This window comes from Varroa jacobsoni, unplaced genomic scaffold (assembly GCF_002532875.2).
Source record: "Varroa jacobsoni isolate VJ856 unplaced genomic scaffold, vjacob_1.0 scaffold_1140, whole genome shotgun sequence".
Classification (NCBI taxonomy): Eukaryota; Metazoa; Arthropoda; class Arachnida; order Mesostigmata; family Varroidae; genus Varroa; species Varroa jacobsoni.
The window spans coordinates 188181-206171 of record NW_019214042.1 but is presented as its reverse complement, the minus strand read 5'-3'; the positions used below and the strand labels follow the sequence as shown (position 1 = coordinate 206171).

At 40.0% G+C, this 17991-nt stretch overlaps 1 protein-coding gene and 1 long non-coding RNA gene across 7 annotated transcripts in view; one reads left to right on the top strand and one right to left on the bottom strand.

Annotated features, from left to right (window-relative positions):
- LOC111267009 (receptor-type guanylate cyclase Gyc76C) overlaps positions 1 to 17991 on the top strand; it is a 70957-nt gene that overhangs the window by 28217 nt on the left and 24749 nt on the right. For all 6 annotated transcript variants that reach the window (XM_022844948.2, XM_022844947.2, XM_022844946.2 and 3 more), the window contains exon 5: positions 14403 to 14471. In XM_022844948.2, coding sequence (XP_022700683.1) covers positions 14403 to 14471 — 69 coding nt within the window. The remainder of the gene's footprint in view (positions 1 to 14402; positions 14472 to 17991) is intronic.
- LOC111267012 (uncharacterized) overlaps positions 755 to 17991 on the bottom strand; it is an 18319-nt gene continuing 1082 nt past the window's right edge. Inside the window, exons 2-5 of the long non-coding RNA XR_002684374.2 lie at positions 4576 to 4745; positions 4137 to 4419; positions 1979 to 2190; positions 755 to 1235 (exon numbers count right to left, since the gene is read on the bottom strand). This is a non-coding gene — a long non-coding RNA (uncharacterized LOC111267012). The remainder of the gene's footprint in view (positions 1236 to 1978; positions 2191 to 4136; positions 4420 to 4575; positions 4746 to 17991) is intronic.

The following is a 17991-nucleotide window of genomic DNA, read 5'->3' as shown; positions in this document are numbered from 1 at the left end:
CGTCATTATTTGCGTACATACTGTACGGATATATAGGCTCCCAGACACGGACTTGCGTCTTAGACATTTTTTGCTACTTCCAGCTTTTGCCATTTCTGATGCTATTTAGGTTGTTTACTTTATCGCGTTAAGCCTACATCAGGTTCGTGCTAAAGTTTTAAAATGGGGGGTTCTGAATTTTGTGGATAAGAGCCTCACAATAGCAGAAAGAATACCTTAGCAGTGAAATCTGGTATGCAAAACTCATTGGGCCTTCTCTTTTGAAAAAGAGGACTACTGCAAACATAATAAATTTTAGTTTGACGGCCAACGGCCTGATCTATGTAAATCTACTGGTATTTATATTTATACCAGTAGGTTCGTAAAAGAGTTTTATTGTTACCGACTCAGTGTCCTTCGAATGGTTCTCTTCATGCTATACAACCCTATTACCCAGGGCCTGTATGTATATGTCTACTATTATCGCGCTGTGTGTATTAAGCAGTAATTAGAGATCACTCCAATCTAACAAAACAAAAAAATAGTTCTATTAAAGTTAATAAATAAATAAATAAATAGAAATGATATCTATAAAAAATAATGCGTTCATTAAACTGGACTAGGTATCTATTACCTATTTGTCTTTGAATAAAGTTGTCTTTTATTCTACTCTATCAGCCCACCACATCAGATTAAACACCCAAGGGCTGTCCTTAATGAAGAACTGCAAAACGTCGGGTACTGCGAATAAGCTGACCAGTATTTGCTGGTGCCTTTTGTTACAAGACAGAGGTAATTTATTAAAACTGTTTTTTTTTTAATTGTCGATGGAAGATAGTTCCGATAAGTAAATATAGTAATTAATATAATAGCTAGCTTTCACTGCCAAGAGCCTTCTGAAGCCGTTCACGTCGCAACCTGTATGGTCTGACATCGTCAAGGCACAATATGACATACATATGAAGGTTTATTATTGGCGCCATTCTAGACGCCGTCGTTCTTTCGATGAGATGGGTCGTCGGTGGCTAGTGCGGTAAGAACAACATGCGACGGCGCCAACACTTAGACGCTAGGCAAGCAACAGGCGCTTGTCCCAGGCTGACGGCAGTTGGTTCTGGCCAAAACATTCATTATGTTACGAGATACAAACAGCCACAGGTCAATCGGGCTCTGTGGGACAGACGGACTTTGATGTGTCCTTTCTTAGTAGCACCGCCATGAACTCGGTATGTTAGTTCCTCTTTTTTCCCCGTATCCTGCGAAAAATGAATATTCCACCAGTAGACATGGGCTGATTGAGTTTGGCCGTTGTTAACACAGCAAGCCAACAAACGAGCAATTAAGGGCACGTTTTAACAAGGCGTACTTATCGACAAATATAACTAATTTCTTAGTGTTACTATTAACAAGACTAAAAGCACACGCGGTATGTATTACATAACTGCATATCGATCGGATGCCTGGTTTAGCAGGATCACCTCGATTCCTGACAGGCTCACGACATCTAAGATTTCTTTCTCTGAAGTCAGAAAGCCTCTTACCATGCAAAGCTCGTTCCTAAGTCGGTATTTGCTAGACCGGTCAAAGGTGATCTGTGTATATACATCTATATAATTATAATTGGCTATTACAAACACGCACATCCTGTTCAAACGTAGTCATATCCCCAGGTATCTTTGTACAAAAATATCATAGCTTGAATCGAAATGGTAAATATATTAGGTTGCCCGTAGCAGATCAAACATTTCATGACCCTTGACCAGTATAAAATGGAACAATAATATTGTATTGGAATCTGTTAAATGTGCTACCATATTGTACTCAGCGCTCTGAAAGTTCCTCAACGGTTGTGATTCGCGCCGCCATATTTAGCCTCGTTAGTAGTAGTTTGAACGAATCAACTTTAGAATACACTATGCCACCTATAGCTGTTTTTAAGACATAGAGGCAATGAAGTAATACTTTGTTTTGTCTAAAGCGAAACAAAGTGTAATCGTACCTGGTGTGTCAATTACTACGCCATTTATCCATAAACACCTTACGGAATTCAAGGTACACGGTAGTACTGACCACCGCATTTCCTTGAAGAATGTCCTTGGTATAAGGTTATTTCTCTCCTGCGCGACCCCATTCCCCCGCCTGATCCTCTTCTGGTGGACGAAACAGACCGACCGATGCCACTTCTACCGTGGCGTTCCAAGCGGCTTTCTCCTGTCGGTAATACATAGTTGCTAAATCTTAGAATAAGATTAAATATATATTCATCTACATTAGGCGTGATAAACCTTTTGTTCTTCGTGTTCAGTGTTTTTGGTACGCCTACTTTTAGGAATTCTATATTGAGCCGCTAGAGGGCCAATCGTCCATGCTTTTTTGCCCAAAAGCTTTCGTGATTACAGTAACCTGTTCTTCCGTTTGAGGTATTCTGTTTCGAGTTTTATCGCTCCGTATCGCTTTTAGGCGTTCCGTACCATCAAACGACTGGCTCCCAGTGCACAACAAATTCTGTGTATGAACGGTTTTGATCTTAGACCATGACGTATCCCGTAGCTTAGCAGGCACCTACGTTACCTTCTGAGCCATCGCGAGAACCAGTTTAAGGTACTGTGGCCTTCAATCTCCGAATCTCCGCTCCCAAAATGTATGCACCGGTCATTTTAATAAAGCCTCTAGTTTCACTATTATCTGATGACGCTCTATCTGCTTAGAGTCGTACATGGCCAAAAATTTAACGACAGAACACTTTGCTAATGGCGTATAGCTTGGAAGTCAAATACTTAAGCTCGCTTCGCACAATCTGATAATTCATTGAATATAAAATCGTTGCGTGCTAGGGAATGCCCTTGTCTCGCAATTTGCCAGGTACGAGCGTAGTGAGTGGCAGAAGACGCAAAACTATTTGTTGATCCCTCTACACGTCCCGCGTAAAACAGCCAATGGCGGTGATTTTTAGTTAAATCTGTAATCCTGCTCAACACATAACGTTAGAAAAAGGTAGGTGGGTGAGAAACTTTTGAGCGGTATTGCAACAAATAGCAGTGTACAGCACTGCCTACTTTGGTCAAATTGTAAAAATACACATTCACAGTCGTCAATTTCAGACAATGCGCCAGTGGCCCATTGGTATGTACTACTCGTATCACAAGCATTAATATAACCTTAAGATCAGTTTCGTGCGAAAAGGCATGGTCTACTATATAGCCATTAAATAACGATCTCGATGGTTACGGCATTCAGTATCAGACACGCTCATACTACAGTATGAGGCGTAATGGCGTTAGGTTAGAGCCATTTCATCATACCCTTGAAAATATTTATGTTATCATTAATCGAGTTCTTGTAAATGTTTGGTTATGGTATCATAGATTGTCCTATTCGATAGAGAAACTGAGAAAAAGAGTTACGCTTCCTTTTTAGGAGAAATAAATAGGGAAATTTTCGATCCGTAGGTACAAACAGGACTTAGAAGAAGAGATCTTTATCAAGTGTGCATGTAGTGTACAAGCAGCAGCAGAAGCGCCAAATTGCACTTCTTCGCTAGCTGCGTCATGAAGTACTTTGTTATACAAGGTGTATACGCTATTAGCATGCAGTAGCCACGTAATGAATTTTTTGCTGGGGACGGGCACCTTGACATCTTACCGAATGTTCTTAAAGTACTGAAAGCACACCCCCTTTGTAATGTTAAGTGATTAACACTTTCATATAGTAACATCTAGTTGAATACCATTAGAGAAAATACGTGTACGTTGACTATATAGTTGATCAGCTAAATATCAAATACTTAGAAATCTATGTTAATTTGCTTGTGTATAGGCCGCAACGGCACATTTGTTAGTGATTCAATGCCCGCTGCTATAACAAGCGCGTAAAGCAGAGAGCAAGTGACGGTAGTAAATGCGACTCGTGAATCAACAGCGATTATAGATTGAATGTTTAAAATGCAAGGAAAACAAATTGACACCTATGCTGGCTGGAAAGATATGTTGAAAAGTTTCACGTATAACAGGACTCCCACTATAAAGAGTTAATAAGGGCTGACGCGGATGTTGACGCTCCTTGACACCTTGACATTGTATATTTATAGACGTCGCTGCTGTTTGTACATACATCTATATGCAACCTTGTCCATAATGCAACTTTTACATCGAACTTACTTTTGGTTCCATCTTCTTGTCTTTGCTGACCTTTGATTCGGCTCTGCCTGCAGGAACGACGTTAATTAAATCCTTGCAGTACATTCGCGCCTCGTTCAGCAAGAACGCCCAGAAGAAACCGCTTTTTTGGGTCAAACGTCCTTTCGCTCAGCGTTGTTAGGTATGTGACAATGTGTCACATACATGTCACAATGTGAATGAAAAGAAATGGTCCTTGCGTAGCTGGCGTATACAGCACAGGATGGTGATCTTGGTGAAGTCGCAATGGCTGAAGATTGTTTACCTGCAACCGTCGCACATTTTGGAAACATACCGCTACTAAAAAGGGAAACGAGTTGTTTCTTTTTCTTTGTCCTATACGTCTGCGGCAGCTGCAGTATTGTTAGGTTGCCGACGGCAGGTGAACGGGGGGTGGTTGAAAGCAGTACGCTAGACTTACTTCTGATTTTTCCAATCTTCTTGGCCGGCTTCTAGTCAACAGCTTGCGCGACAGTATATTAGCTAGGGACAAATTGAATATCCGTTTCCGTTCCAAGATGCAGAGAAGGAAGGACGACGAGAAGAACATTTGCGTTACATATAAAGCTACACAAAAACATACAAACGAGCCTGGAAGAAGAGAAAGAAAAAAACCGACAGTAAGACGGAAAACAATAAGGCCGACTACCTGTTCTCTCTTATCACGTATTAGAACGACTCTAAGCCGGTTATTTCTAATGGGTACGCGACGAAATAACCCGACAACCTCGCCGTGATCATTCAATGGGGGACGAAAATTCTAGAGCGTTTGACCGCGTTCGGTATGAACACTCAGCTTGACTGGGCGTCAATACAGTGCGACATAGAAACAATGACTTTGGTTGGTAATAGTTGTACATGTCCCATGGGTGGACTGTTCTTCACATGTTGTTTTAATAACCCAAAATTCCTAACCCAGCAAAACTAGTTGTATTCGACTGTGGTTTCGGTCGGTTCCAAGCGTTCAATAGAATCAGTGACTGGATGGATAAGGAAGGCACTATCGACCGAACATAAGTGCGCTAAGGCACCACTACGATGACCAAATGGCCTGGCTGCAGTTAATCGCATAAACGGATACTGCAATAGCCAACGATCGTTTGGTAAAAGGCTGAAGAAAGACAATAAAAAACCGCAGAACCATGCGATTTCATCGGTTCAGGCTTTTGACCCCTGCCTTCACGATCCCAGACAATCCTAGTATCTATCGCGGTTGTCGGTTGCTATTACGGCTCACTGCGTTGCTGTAAATAGAACCCGCGCGGTTTTTGAAATGTCCGAGTGACAAGAATTCCTCGAACGGACGGCGCAGCGGTCGACAGCATGAGCCCCGCAGTGAGCGGGCGACCATTACGCCCGTACGTTAGTGATTTGTTCACTTCTGTTATACACACGCACGCAAGCAAATATTTGTCGAGACGTACATAACTGTGCTATCGCGTTCTTATATCGTATTTACTAGGATTATTGAATTGTTTGACAATAAACTATAAAACAAATTAATATGCGTTCACGGTCTACTCAGAACAACACAGTCGTATCCGAAGCACAGATCTTTTGTATGTATTACGCCGTACACGATACGTACGATAACGTTTATATGATTGTCTGTTTACTCCATTTTATATTATCAGATGCTGACCTTCCGCATCCTCCGGCGTCTAATACGGAAACTGCTCTGATATGATATCCTTAAATTTCTGTAAGAAATTTCTATATTTTATAAAGTGTGTAGGCTAGGAAGTGTGTCGTGGATTTCCTAGTAGCCCAAACGGATATACCTATATGAAATTGGCGGTTGTCATGTGCATAGTTACGTAGCATTGTTCGGATCCATATAGCCCAAGTCTTCTTCAATATATGCTTGCTTACGTTTTTAGAGCGCCATATTTGCTACGTCAACGTCATTTGGTAGGCCTTTCAATTAGCCCGGATGTATAATTCATTTTGCTGGCTGCTAAGGTCTTGCTTGTCAGCTCGTACGATTACTTTTTTGTGCCAAACGGCTTTGTCAAAAGTGGGAGTATCAAATCTTTGACACTCCCACATAACTGTGTACCGCCACAAATCGGCTAGACGAATGAAGGCTTGGAGATTCTTACACGCAGTAATGATTGATGTTTCTGGGCTGACTTTGAACGCCGTTAAAAGCCGAGGGTGAAGCGAGTAGCTCTTCTATTTCAATATAATAATATTAAGCTAACAATGTACCATTCGGATCAATGGATCTCTGCTATTTTTTCTAGTAACACCATGATCCAGGCTACATAGCGGAATCCTTGCCGACTTGTGTAAGGTCTGGCTTTGTCATGAGGGAAAACGCTTGCTCTCAATGGATTTTTTCAATGTCATGATCCTGTTAGCTGTGAAAGGTACAAATCCGATCAATCGTCTTGCTAAGCGATAGCAACTCGTTCCAAGTAAGCGAACACGACGCCCTTCGGGTCCCATTAAAGACACTGCATTGTTGATGTAGCCAGCTTTTTCCAAATAGTTTAAACACACTGTTTACTGGTGGACGTTGGATAATATCATGGACTACTGACACGTTAGTCTTGCGCAATTTCTTCCATTGACTCCCTGTGAAGAGTATCGAAACATTTTGGAGCAAAAGCGATAAAAGCACTCCGCTCGTCCCTTCCGGTAGAACATCCTGACCGTAAGTAGCCTGTAAATAATAAAATTGTAGTAATAACAGCTTGGCAGAAATTTCATTCTCTAGCTCGCTTTTATCTCAGGTCTGAATAAAAGCCTTCCAGCTAAATCTCAGCATTCAAATGACACCGACGCTGACACGACGTCGCCTTTACTACGTAAGCTATTCAAGGTTATCTAGCTAGAAAAACATGCAGTACCTTTTTTCGACAAGCCAATATTTACGTTACCGTGGTCCCTGTAATGCAGACACATGTAGGCTGTCCTGGTTTCTCCTGTGCCTTGGGAAAGTATGAGAATCTATATACAAGAAATAAGACAGCGCATTTGTATGCATTTTATCGCCTGATATCATATTTAGGGTATATAGAAAAAAGGCATTTCCACTCCATATCGTTTCTTAGTCGTTTTGCGTTTTGAGGAGCTGGAGGGGGGAAGGGGAACACGCTGTACGCATGTGTACGGCAGGTACGTCACGATCAAACTGTTGGTCGCAAGGCTGATTGTTGGAAACGGTTAATCTCCATTTAATAGAACATGTTAAGGATTTCAGTATAGTTTGTCCGATCTCGTATCCTTTAAATTCTAACTAACTCAGATGAAATATACATATATATATATATATATATATATATATAAACTGACAGCCATCTAATACAAAAAAGTTCGACATGCATCGCCGACGATGTCCACTATGTGACCATTGAGTATTTGCCATTTAGAAATACTATTTTCAGAACTTAACATGAAAACATAATTGTTTGATCGCATTTATATGTTCATTTACCATTAATCTTTGTCTCAGTTCCAAGTACATGGTCATCGATTCTGTATTGGTTTTCTAAATTTATCAGCGAAATGATCCTATAAATATCACGATCGGCAGAAACAGGCTACGTAATAGGAAATAATGCCAGACGTTTGTTAGGGCCAAAGGATCTGCTTAAAAGAAGGCCAGTGTATTATACATATATATACATAGGAGGTTGAAAGATTAATAGATTTGCTAGAAAAAGCCTAAAAAAGAAACATCTTTAGATTTATAGCTATCAACAACGGTTAAGGATTAAACTAGGAATTTTTTAATTAAGTTAGGGAGTTACTATTATAACTTCCTGAAGTTTATTAAAATCACAAGCGAGATAGCTCATTTTTGAGCGCTCGCTCCAGAGAAGTAGAAGTGAAGTAAAAGAAAAAATAAGCAACTTCGTTAATGCCACGAGGATGCTAAATCTAATCGGCTCCCCCAAAAATAGAACCGCTAACAAAAATAGAATGATTAACTTTGAATTAGAGTGCTAACAACGCGATATCAGGGTTCCGTATGAAGATAATCTTTGGCTGCAATGGTGGTATCATGCCACGGGCAAGATTTAGAAAGTATACGAGGTAAGGTGGACTTAATATGTTATCCATAAAGAAAACCTTACGTTTATATTTCGTTTTGAAGGTTCGGGCTAGGCGGGTCTGAGTCACACCTGGCCATGTGGTCCGCTTAACATATATATGTAACTACCATGCGACTCAACTTGGAAAGTACATCATGGTACACGACGTTCTCCGAGCTGGAGTTCTTATAGGTGTCTTTGTCTCTTAGCAAGCTGACGTTTGGTGAATCAGCAATTTTGCCACTAAAATACTTAGAAGGGGGCTTGTATTGTCCTCGAGTGGTCATACATATAGGCGAGCCGTATGCCTGGCATAGAATCTTTTCAAGATAACATCAGCAGGCCAGATACCTTGATCGAAACCGATGAAGGTATCACCAAGACATGTGGCCGGTCTGTCCGCAAGCGGTCATACGTGCTGTGAGCAAAAGTGCTGAAAATTGTCGAGACTAAAATAGCTCGACTAAACAAATAATTAAAATTAGATATTATCGTATCTGGTCATTTTAAATGTCATTAATTAAATGTCTATAATTTTTACACAGTTCACAATATTTCAGTGTCTTGTTTTTGCTTAAGCAACTTGGACGTTAAGCGTTTAGATATTTTCATCGTTACTCCTGGCATCGACTAAGAATATCTTGCGTTCAAGTATTTTGCTACACTCAATTGTCTCTTATGTCCGATCTGATAGGAATTAAGCTGTCCTGCAAGGTAGTCACTACGGAGATTTTTGCCGTATTTTTAAGCGTAGCCTTTTTGCGAGTAAAGTAGAATTGAAATGGAAAGATGCCCTAAAACGGCTTCCCGAATGACAGGAGTCTCGGTATTTCCTGACATCTTTTGAATGTATGAAAGTATGAATTCTAGGTCCTATTGCATTATTTTTTTACATCCTGATGAGTATCTTCTAAGAAGAATAATAAGAAATAATAAGGCTTGACATAGTTATTGTCTGCGCTTTTGACATGAATAAAATGGTTTCTCTCATCAATATGATCCTATCGATGCACGCCTCAATTTATGCTATTTGTGCCAGACGTATCCTTGCTTAACATTCTCTAAAGCTTCTGTGGTAATTTCACACGGTTGTTTCTACCATCCTTCGAAGTTTTTGGAAGGCACGATCTGTGCCGACACTAGCTTCATTATTAGCTGAGCTTCAAATAATATAAAAACAGGCTCTGCACAATGAACGTTCATCGAATATATGAGAAAATAGTCTTCTGCTACTGATCCTCAATATCTTCCTGTAGAAATCGGTTGTCACTTATTTTCAAGAATGTCTATGATATGCATAAATATACAACACAGTTATTTGAATATTAGAAATACACATAGGCACCATATCCGTCAACGCTACTGGCAGGAACGCCTGTATAATGTATTTTATTTTTTAACATTCGGTTTTTTCTTTAAAAATCACTTTGCCTTTAGGTATTAAAGCTTGCATCCGCTTGAAGTCTAACCGAAGTGCATCTTACTGTAGGGTTTCTTCAATAGGCGTATGGGACGGCACGACAGGCAGGCTGATAATCCTATAACCTTAACAATGCCTTATTTTCATTTATTCCTTAAATTAATATCTGGTCATGGCTATTTGAGATTCGCAATGCATATTTGAGTACTTCTTCACGAATGAAGCAATAAACGTTGCGATTGGCTGGCGTTTTCACTGGTGATGTTGAATGAGCCTCAATTAATTTGAGCGGATCGTAACAAACAGAAAAAGAGGGGTACGCGGCTATCGCTGACAGCCATCGCTAGCGGGATCAGTCATTTTATATTTGTCGCCGGCCGTTTAACGAAACAGGGCGACATGAACCGCTGCTTGACTGACTGAGCACTTATAGCCCCTCACCTTGTAATAAATAACCCTTTAATTAATAAGCATTCGACTAGAGCGGAGCATGACTTCATGGGTGTTCAGCGCCAGCGAATTTTTACGAATCTCCGGTCCACAGTAAACTAACAACTTCGACAAGAACGCTTGCCATCTTCCATTGATGTTTAACGTATAATATACTAGCAAAAATGTGCTTCCACCTAACGAAGCGATTCAGTCGAGAAGCTTTCAAAATTAACTATTTGTATGACTATTATCGTGCAGGTCAAGCTAAAATCGGATGGAACAGAACTCACACTAGTACTTGTTTAGCCCATAATTAACAGACTTAATTAAGACTCACCATATATATATAGTGGGTCATCTTGCAGGGTATTTACTTACTGAATTTCATTAAGAATTCAAGCATAATCGTAGAAGAAAGACCCTATTCTACTGTATATTTTTTTCACATGAGATACGGAGAGAATCTCTCTCTAAATTCGTGTTTACCTTTTCATAATAGTTTCTAGCACCGAAAATATGCTATCTTATAATACTTTTCCATACCTTTAACTACAGGGGGGAAAGGAGATAATTTCTTACTTTACAAATGAAGAAAAGCACCGAAAATGCGAAGCCTCTCTGAAAATTTCTGAATTACGTTGGCGAAGAGGATCGCCCTTTAACATCACCTTTTTCCATCTTCAGCGGAGAAAACACTACATTTTTCTGTAGGTAACTGGATCACAACACGTCATATTCAAACGGACCGTATTTATACTTTTATATTGTTAATACTTCATTTATGTATCGAACATCATATTGTGTTGCCATCGATCTGTATGAGACTGCCCGCAGTTGAGAGGCATCGCAATCGTTTCCCGTCTGTTTGTCTGGACAAGTTTTGTCAAGTGACCATTGTTTCATGCCGAAGTAATGAATATACAATTTGAGAGCTCCTCCTAAAAAACTGACAGTAATCCGACTGCAGAACGTAAATAAATCACACGGTACCTAGTCGATCGTGATTTATTTCGCTACTATTGCCCGGCGTCTCCTATTCTCTGCTTGACTATCAAATAATACAAGATAACAACTGATTATACAGATCAGTTTAGCACGTAAACTAAGCTTTGATATACTTAGCTAGACTAAATTTCTCTCTAGATCGTAGATCATATTTGTACGATATGGTTTCTTAATTGCCGCAGCCTAACTTTTATCACTTTAGTTGACAGCCATGTATAAACTGCAGCTGGACATGATTATTATCAACCTGTCTATCCCTGAGGAAAATGTAAAACATCAACAGGCGGCTTAAAACACCCCTTACGCGTGTTTCTAGTTGTAATGGGTTGGTGTGTTTCAGACACAGGATGTCCTGTTCGTTGTTTTTCCATTAAGTGCGCGTCGACGGCACTTCCTGGGGTGACCTTCAGTGTCCTTCACCAAGTCCTTTTATACCATTAAGGTCACGTGACGGCCCCCGTACGGCACAATGATGTATGACGCTAAACAGGGCATCTAGCGTAAACATCTACTGTTAAAGAATAGGACAAGGAAGGGAACGCAGACGAGGTGGACGAGTGGGACAATAGACAACTGCGCGCTTCTTTCATACTGTGTCCATTTTACTCGTATGTAACAGAATATGTCCAACAGAATGCATTGCGGACACACAAAGTTACTCTCGTACGCGCACACAAATGCGTTCGATGCTAGACGCTATAAGATGACCAGAACCGCACGTACTATAGTGGGTAGATCGAGTGCGGCCATCTCTACAATATCCATACAGTCATGATAATCGTACGATTCTTTTTGGTAAGCTGTTTACAGATTTCCGTATCGCTGAAGATGAAGTCATATTATTATTAAATGTGATCATTCCGACCGGAGCTCGGAAAGAGGCGAATCTAGATACAACGATTCAGCGGCAATACTGCTATTTTGGTGCACGAGGCCAACGCCTAAAATATACGTTTCGGAATACACGTAGACCGCTCCTGATTAGCGTCGAAATATTCTAGAAAAACCTATTAACTGACTTTTGAGTGGAACATTTATAGGAACATTCAAGTACAAGAAAAAAAAAACTCAATTCCAAGCACATATGTGTAAAGTTTGTCTTCACCACATTCCTTCCTTAGCCTCTCTGAATGATTTAACAACTAAAGCAATACACCTTTGTGCAAAAATTAGACAACAATATGTAAGTCTTGCAAGCTATATAAGAGCAATCTATTTTTCCAAAATCGATCTTTGTCGGCTCCGTCTAGCAGAACGTCAACATCAGGGGACCATGGAATCACGTTTTCAATAGCACAGCGCTGATTTAGGAGCAGAACTAGACTCTATTGCCTTATATAAGCAATCTAGCACTTATTTATTGCCATGACGGAATGCACAATGGGTTCCACGTAAAGTAGTGATTTTCACACGATATTGAAGTTCTGAATGCTTGCTGAGAACGCATTTACGTTTAGTTAATTTATGTCCAATTGATAGTATAGCTGCAGTTGGTATCCGCAGTTTCATTGATGGTGCGTTCGTGTAAAGGATCATTGGCCAGGAACGACTGGCTCAGAGTATATTTATATTAAATGCCGCCAATCGGAGCAGATCCTCGGGATATATGATAAGACTGGCACTTTGGTAGCATTTATTCACACAGTAAAAATAGGTTTTCCTTTGTATCGGAGACATTCGTCTGTCGTGTATATAAAATATCTAACAAAAGCGGCAGCTTATTTGTAGCGAAGTTAATTAAACGATTTTGGCTCGACGGCGTACGTAATTGCCTGGGATCAATTTGAGCAATACGAACTAATCAAGCTGTGAGCGTCTCCCCAAACAAATCGCGTTGGTCGGATGCATACAAAGAGAAAAAGCAGCAAAAAAAAACGGCTGAAGGGCCGGCTAGGTCCAGAGCGTTCACGGCAGTGGAAGTGTATTACGTTTACGGAAACGGAAACACTTGTATCGCTGGGACTGGGTAACGATATATAGCGGTTAGGAATGTTCATTTTTATTGGCATTCTGGGTTCGCTTAAAACTATATCAGTGGTATTGGTGCCAATGCCCACCAATTGGGATTGAAAAAGTAACTTAAAATGAAGCTAATCGTACGTAAGAATGTCTCCGTGGGAGATTTATTAGGAAAAGTCAGTTGCCGATGCAAAAAAAAAAAAATTTTCACCAGTGCAATACGGCAACGCTTCACGTCATACTATGCGAAGAAGTATAGTGCGATAGTAGTATACTCTGCTTCGACTATTCAGCATAGGAGTTAATCGACTGAAAAATTCACACTTTCAACAACGTAACAAGCACTAACAATCCACTGACTGGTTCTAAGCCGCTGTCAACGTCAATACTCTGTCAAATGTATCAATGAGGGAATGGCTTTTAGCAAGTGGCATCGTGGACAGCTTTAAATTGAAGGGGAATTGACTTCGTGGCTTACTAGCGCCGAAGCTTTATCATAAAAACAGTTTAGAAGGCGTATGAGATATCGAACGCTATGATGAACAAGTTAAAACTTTCAGCGTTACAAGCCCTATTCAAGCAATGCCCACGTGGCGGTCGTTGAGAAGCCAGCCGTTGTCGGAGTAACAGAGGCTGGACATTAATTACTTTTACTCAGTCTCTAGAGCCTAAGTAGTGGTTAATAGGTCAAGGCCTACATCGAGTGAGATAAAGAATAGGCAAAACGAGCCATTGCCCTTTACCCTTGCTCCTGTAACTGAGCCGGTCGTTAGTTTGGAGCGAGCCGTTGGTGTCGTCTGAAAATGAATAAGACGGGGTAAAGATCACGGGGAGAGCTGGCTGATGCCTTTACTGTATTATGAAGTCATCGCTGTTTACCAAAAGAGAGAATAATTTACATTTTCTGCACTGTAAAATGTTCCAAATGCGCCCAGTAGTGGTAAATTGAAAACTAGGTTAGATTTATGGTAGTTAGTGTAAGATATATGGATTCATCGGTCAGGTAGCACTTCGATAGAGTGCTTTTACTTGCGTTGATGAATTCTATAGTACTAAAACAGCAGACTGCAAAAACATCTAACAGCATAATTATAAATTGTCATTAGTACATTTAATGATCGACTGATACATTTGTTTAAAAACCTCAGGGGGGGGGGGGGTCAGGCAAGCGTAGGCATACCGCAGAGGCAATATGTGTTTCAGCAGCGCCTTTACAAGTCCTAAGTACAGGCATGTACTTTCACGTATCCAGCTATGAGCGTACACTTTTTTCTATTGGTATAGGATCCAAAATTGGCTTATTTTGAGGCTGTTCGTATTAATGTGCCCCCTACTTACACTAGGCATAATAGTTATATAACTAAATAACTTTCAATTTTTTCATTTCAGAAATGCAACGACCCAAATATACGCATCTTGGAAACAAATATGATCAGTCTAGTACCAACTGAGAAATATGTGAGTTTTTTCAATGTTTTCCTTAATTAGTTCGTCGTCGATATATCATAGATAATAAGACCATGTTTTACTGAAATAGATCTAGCACATGTACCATAACTGTGGACTAAGTAAAGTATTTTTCTATAGTTTCCATTCCAGCTTCTTGTACATAATGGCTTTCCAAGCGTTCCTCGTTAATTATGCGCCATTAAATAATAAATATCAGAGGATAGCAATAAAGAAAATAGAAATCCTCTTTTGAAGACTCAGTCATAAGCGTAGCACCCTCCCTGACATGACGGTGGTATAATTCTACTTCTTATTAATGTGGAGTAGCCTGAGTCGAGGATTTGTTTACGATGTCTATGATCCCTTGTGTCTCGCATGCCTATCCGCTGTACTACCGGTAATAACAGAAAATATCCTCCACTGCCTTTATCAAGATTCTGCTTATTATGATAAAGGCTTTTGTCTTGTCAGTGCTTCGACAAAACGGTAGAACATGACGCAGTGATGCAACAGATAATGTTCCTCATTGTAAGGTTGCATACCGTGTGGCTTATCTGTGGAATGCTAGGCATGGGCCATCGAAGGTCTGGCCATACAACCAGGGAAACAATAGCATCGAGAGAAACGCAATCGAGTTTCCCTTTCGTCGCCCTATCTCGACCAAAGTATCCTCCCCAAAAGGCTAGCGATGGCAGAGTCTGTAGAGGAAGCGTGCGGGACCGACACATACACATGCTCACAAATATATATATATAAAATCTTATCTTTTCTGAACTCGAAATAAGAAATAGGGATTCGTGATACGTACGTTATGAATAAGCCGTTTAGTGTGTCGCTTAATGGAAATTATCTGGTATTTTTTTACTTCCATCGCTTTTGTAAAAGCTTCTTTGTGTTTTTCTAGATAACTATATATATATATATATAATTGTCAATAGAACTAAGTCAATACGCGTTCTCTATCACTAAACCAAGCTTGACTCATTAGTTCAGTTACGAAAATGACATTTGGTTGGAAAGATGCTACATTGTGCCACAAGATTAAAACAATACTTTTCTCCTTGCGCCTCTTTGCGAGAACAATTTAGCCATTGAAAGAAAATGTATATTTTCTTACCTGTCAGGTAGTGATAAATGACAGATAGTCAGGTAAACGGATTCTGCCTTTTAGTTGTATGACTTGGACAAACTTTCGAATTTGCTATCATAGTTAGGAAGGATAACAGTCAAGTACGTACAGGGCATCCATCCACCGTAACTCTGCCGATGAGTGAATAATTTATAGATCTACTGATATATAAAAGGATTTCTTATGCAATCGTAAGGCTTGTTACAATCTGTATAGCTATAGACACAGTTTATCTTGGCAGAACTGTAGTTCATAACGTAATTATTTATATATATATATATGTATTTGCCGCTGGTCATCACAACATGAAAAGTGTAATAGAAAAAAAAAAATTGGAAAAATTACTATTTAACATTTAAACGTCTTATTTTGTTTAGTGGTATGTCTGAAAATATAATGCCACTTTTTTTTGCTTGCAAAGAAAAGATTGAATAGCAGTAGAGAGAGAGAGAGAGAGAGAGAGAGAGAGAGCGAGACGATGACCTAGTCATCTACGGAAGGTCTACAGTATCATTTTAGTATGGCTACTGCCAGACATTACCACTGATGCCTTTGCAGAAAGCTGAGAGTTTTCTTTTTATAGAGGTTTGAGTCTATCGACCAGCATCCGTAAATCACTATTATTATATAGAGTGTGTTGGCTGCCATTTAGAGTAGCGTCTTGGAACGTATAGTTTGAAAAGCCACTGCAGCGATTGAGGGCGTTCACAAACAATCATCTCTAGAGCATGAAGTCTGCCGGACCCAGTTGATGGGCTTTTTGTGCAAGCAGCTCTTCGACCGTACGCTAAAAGACTAAGAAGCCCGTATGTTACTGTTTCTACATATACACGCCAGGATGAATACCGTCAACCACATATACACGATGCGGATCATATTGTCTTGGTATTATTAATGTTGTTTCATGTTAGAACGAGAAACACAACGATATTGTTCTTCTTCTTGGGCATATCTTGGGGGCAAGAGGCTGACGCGTCCTCTATTTAAAGCGGCGTCTCATTGACAGTTGTTTGAAACAACTCGAAATCGTCTTGGTGTTATTAAGATTATTTTAATCATAGCTCTTTTTTTTTACTTGATTGGTGAAGAGCTAACACACATAAACTCAGTACGAGTTAATACTGCGAACAGTCATCCTTATTATGTATGAAATAGGTATCTGAGTTTAATTAAAATGCATGTAGGAAGCCTGGCACAAATTTTCATACTACCAGGAACCGTGGTGGACATAGAAAGTGAATAATGAACAAGTCGTATTTCTAAAAATAAACAGTGAGCTAAACCGGCGTATGGGAGAAGACCGAATTCGACAATCAAATATGGAGCCTGCGCCACGGCCCACCCGTCAAACAGACGATGGTTTTCCGTGTGCCTATAAACGCTTCCTACTGCTTTTCCCATTAGAAAACTTTGTTCGCACGCTCGGAGCAGATGGAACTTTCGAAGGACTGAATTTCTGCGCAGAAATTCGTGGCAACTACGTGTTACCATAACGGTTACGTTTCAAAACGATTGCTTTCCTCACAGAGCGTATTTTAAACGTTGTAAAATGCCACGTACTGGCCCGGTGCATGTATGCTCACATATTTAGTGATTCGCAAGCGAAAATCGCTTGACGCTATGGGATAATCATCGAAGCTCGCAAAATTGATCAATCTTACAGACATCTCCCATCAGCATGTGGAGCAGCACTTCGTACGTCCTTTTTTTCCCGACATAGAACTACCCGAACTAATCCGAAACCCCCCTATTCATGTTCTTCATAAAACATTGCGCTCACACTCTCGAGGTTTGATGCACTTTCTAAACTTTATCTAATTTCTATTCTTTCCCTCACGTAAGCTCATTCAGCTCACGTAAGCTTTCACTACATTAACGACCGCTTCTGCTGCTTTCCGTAGTATTAGTCTATGCATATTGCGCGCAAATAACGGTAACGGACTTTTTTTGGCCCTTAGCAAAGAAAACACATTATTCAGAAGCCCCTAGACCTTTTTACTATTACAGATATGAAGTTGAAATCGCTTTCAATAGCATTGCGTTAATAGTCGAGTTCTGACGTCTGACGCATTTAGAATCACACTTAGACAGAATGAAGGTAATATGATAGCGTCAAAGGCTTTTGCTGTGAAGTAATATAGTCGTCACGTATTCGAATTTTGGCGGTACTAGCAGGTACTTATGGAGAAAAAAAGTTGGACATGGGTTCCAAGTGAATAGTGGTTAGTTATGAGTCAGTCGGTCCTAACTGCATGAGCGGCTCTCTATACATATATATATATATATATGTATATAGTAATAATAATCATTTTCCTTAGGTCGTCGCTAGTAAGATGGGAGTTCTATGCATACACTTCGTTCTGTATGCAACGAATACTTTTTTCGTCTTTGGAATTAATA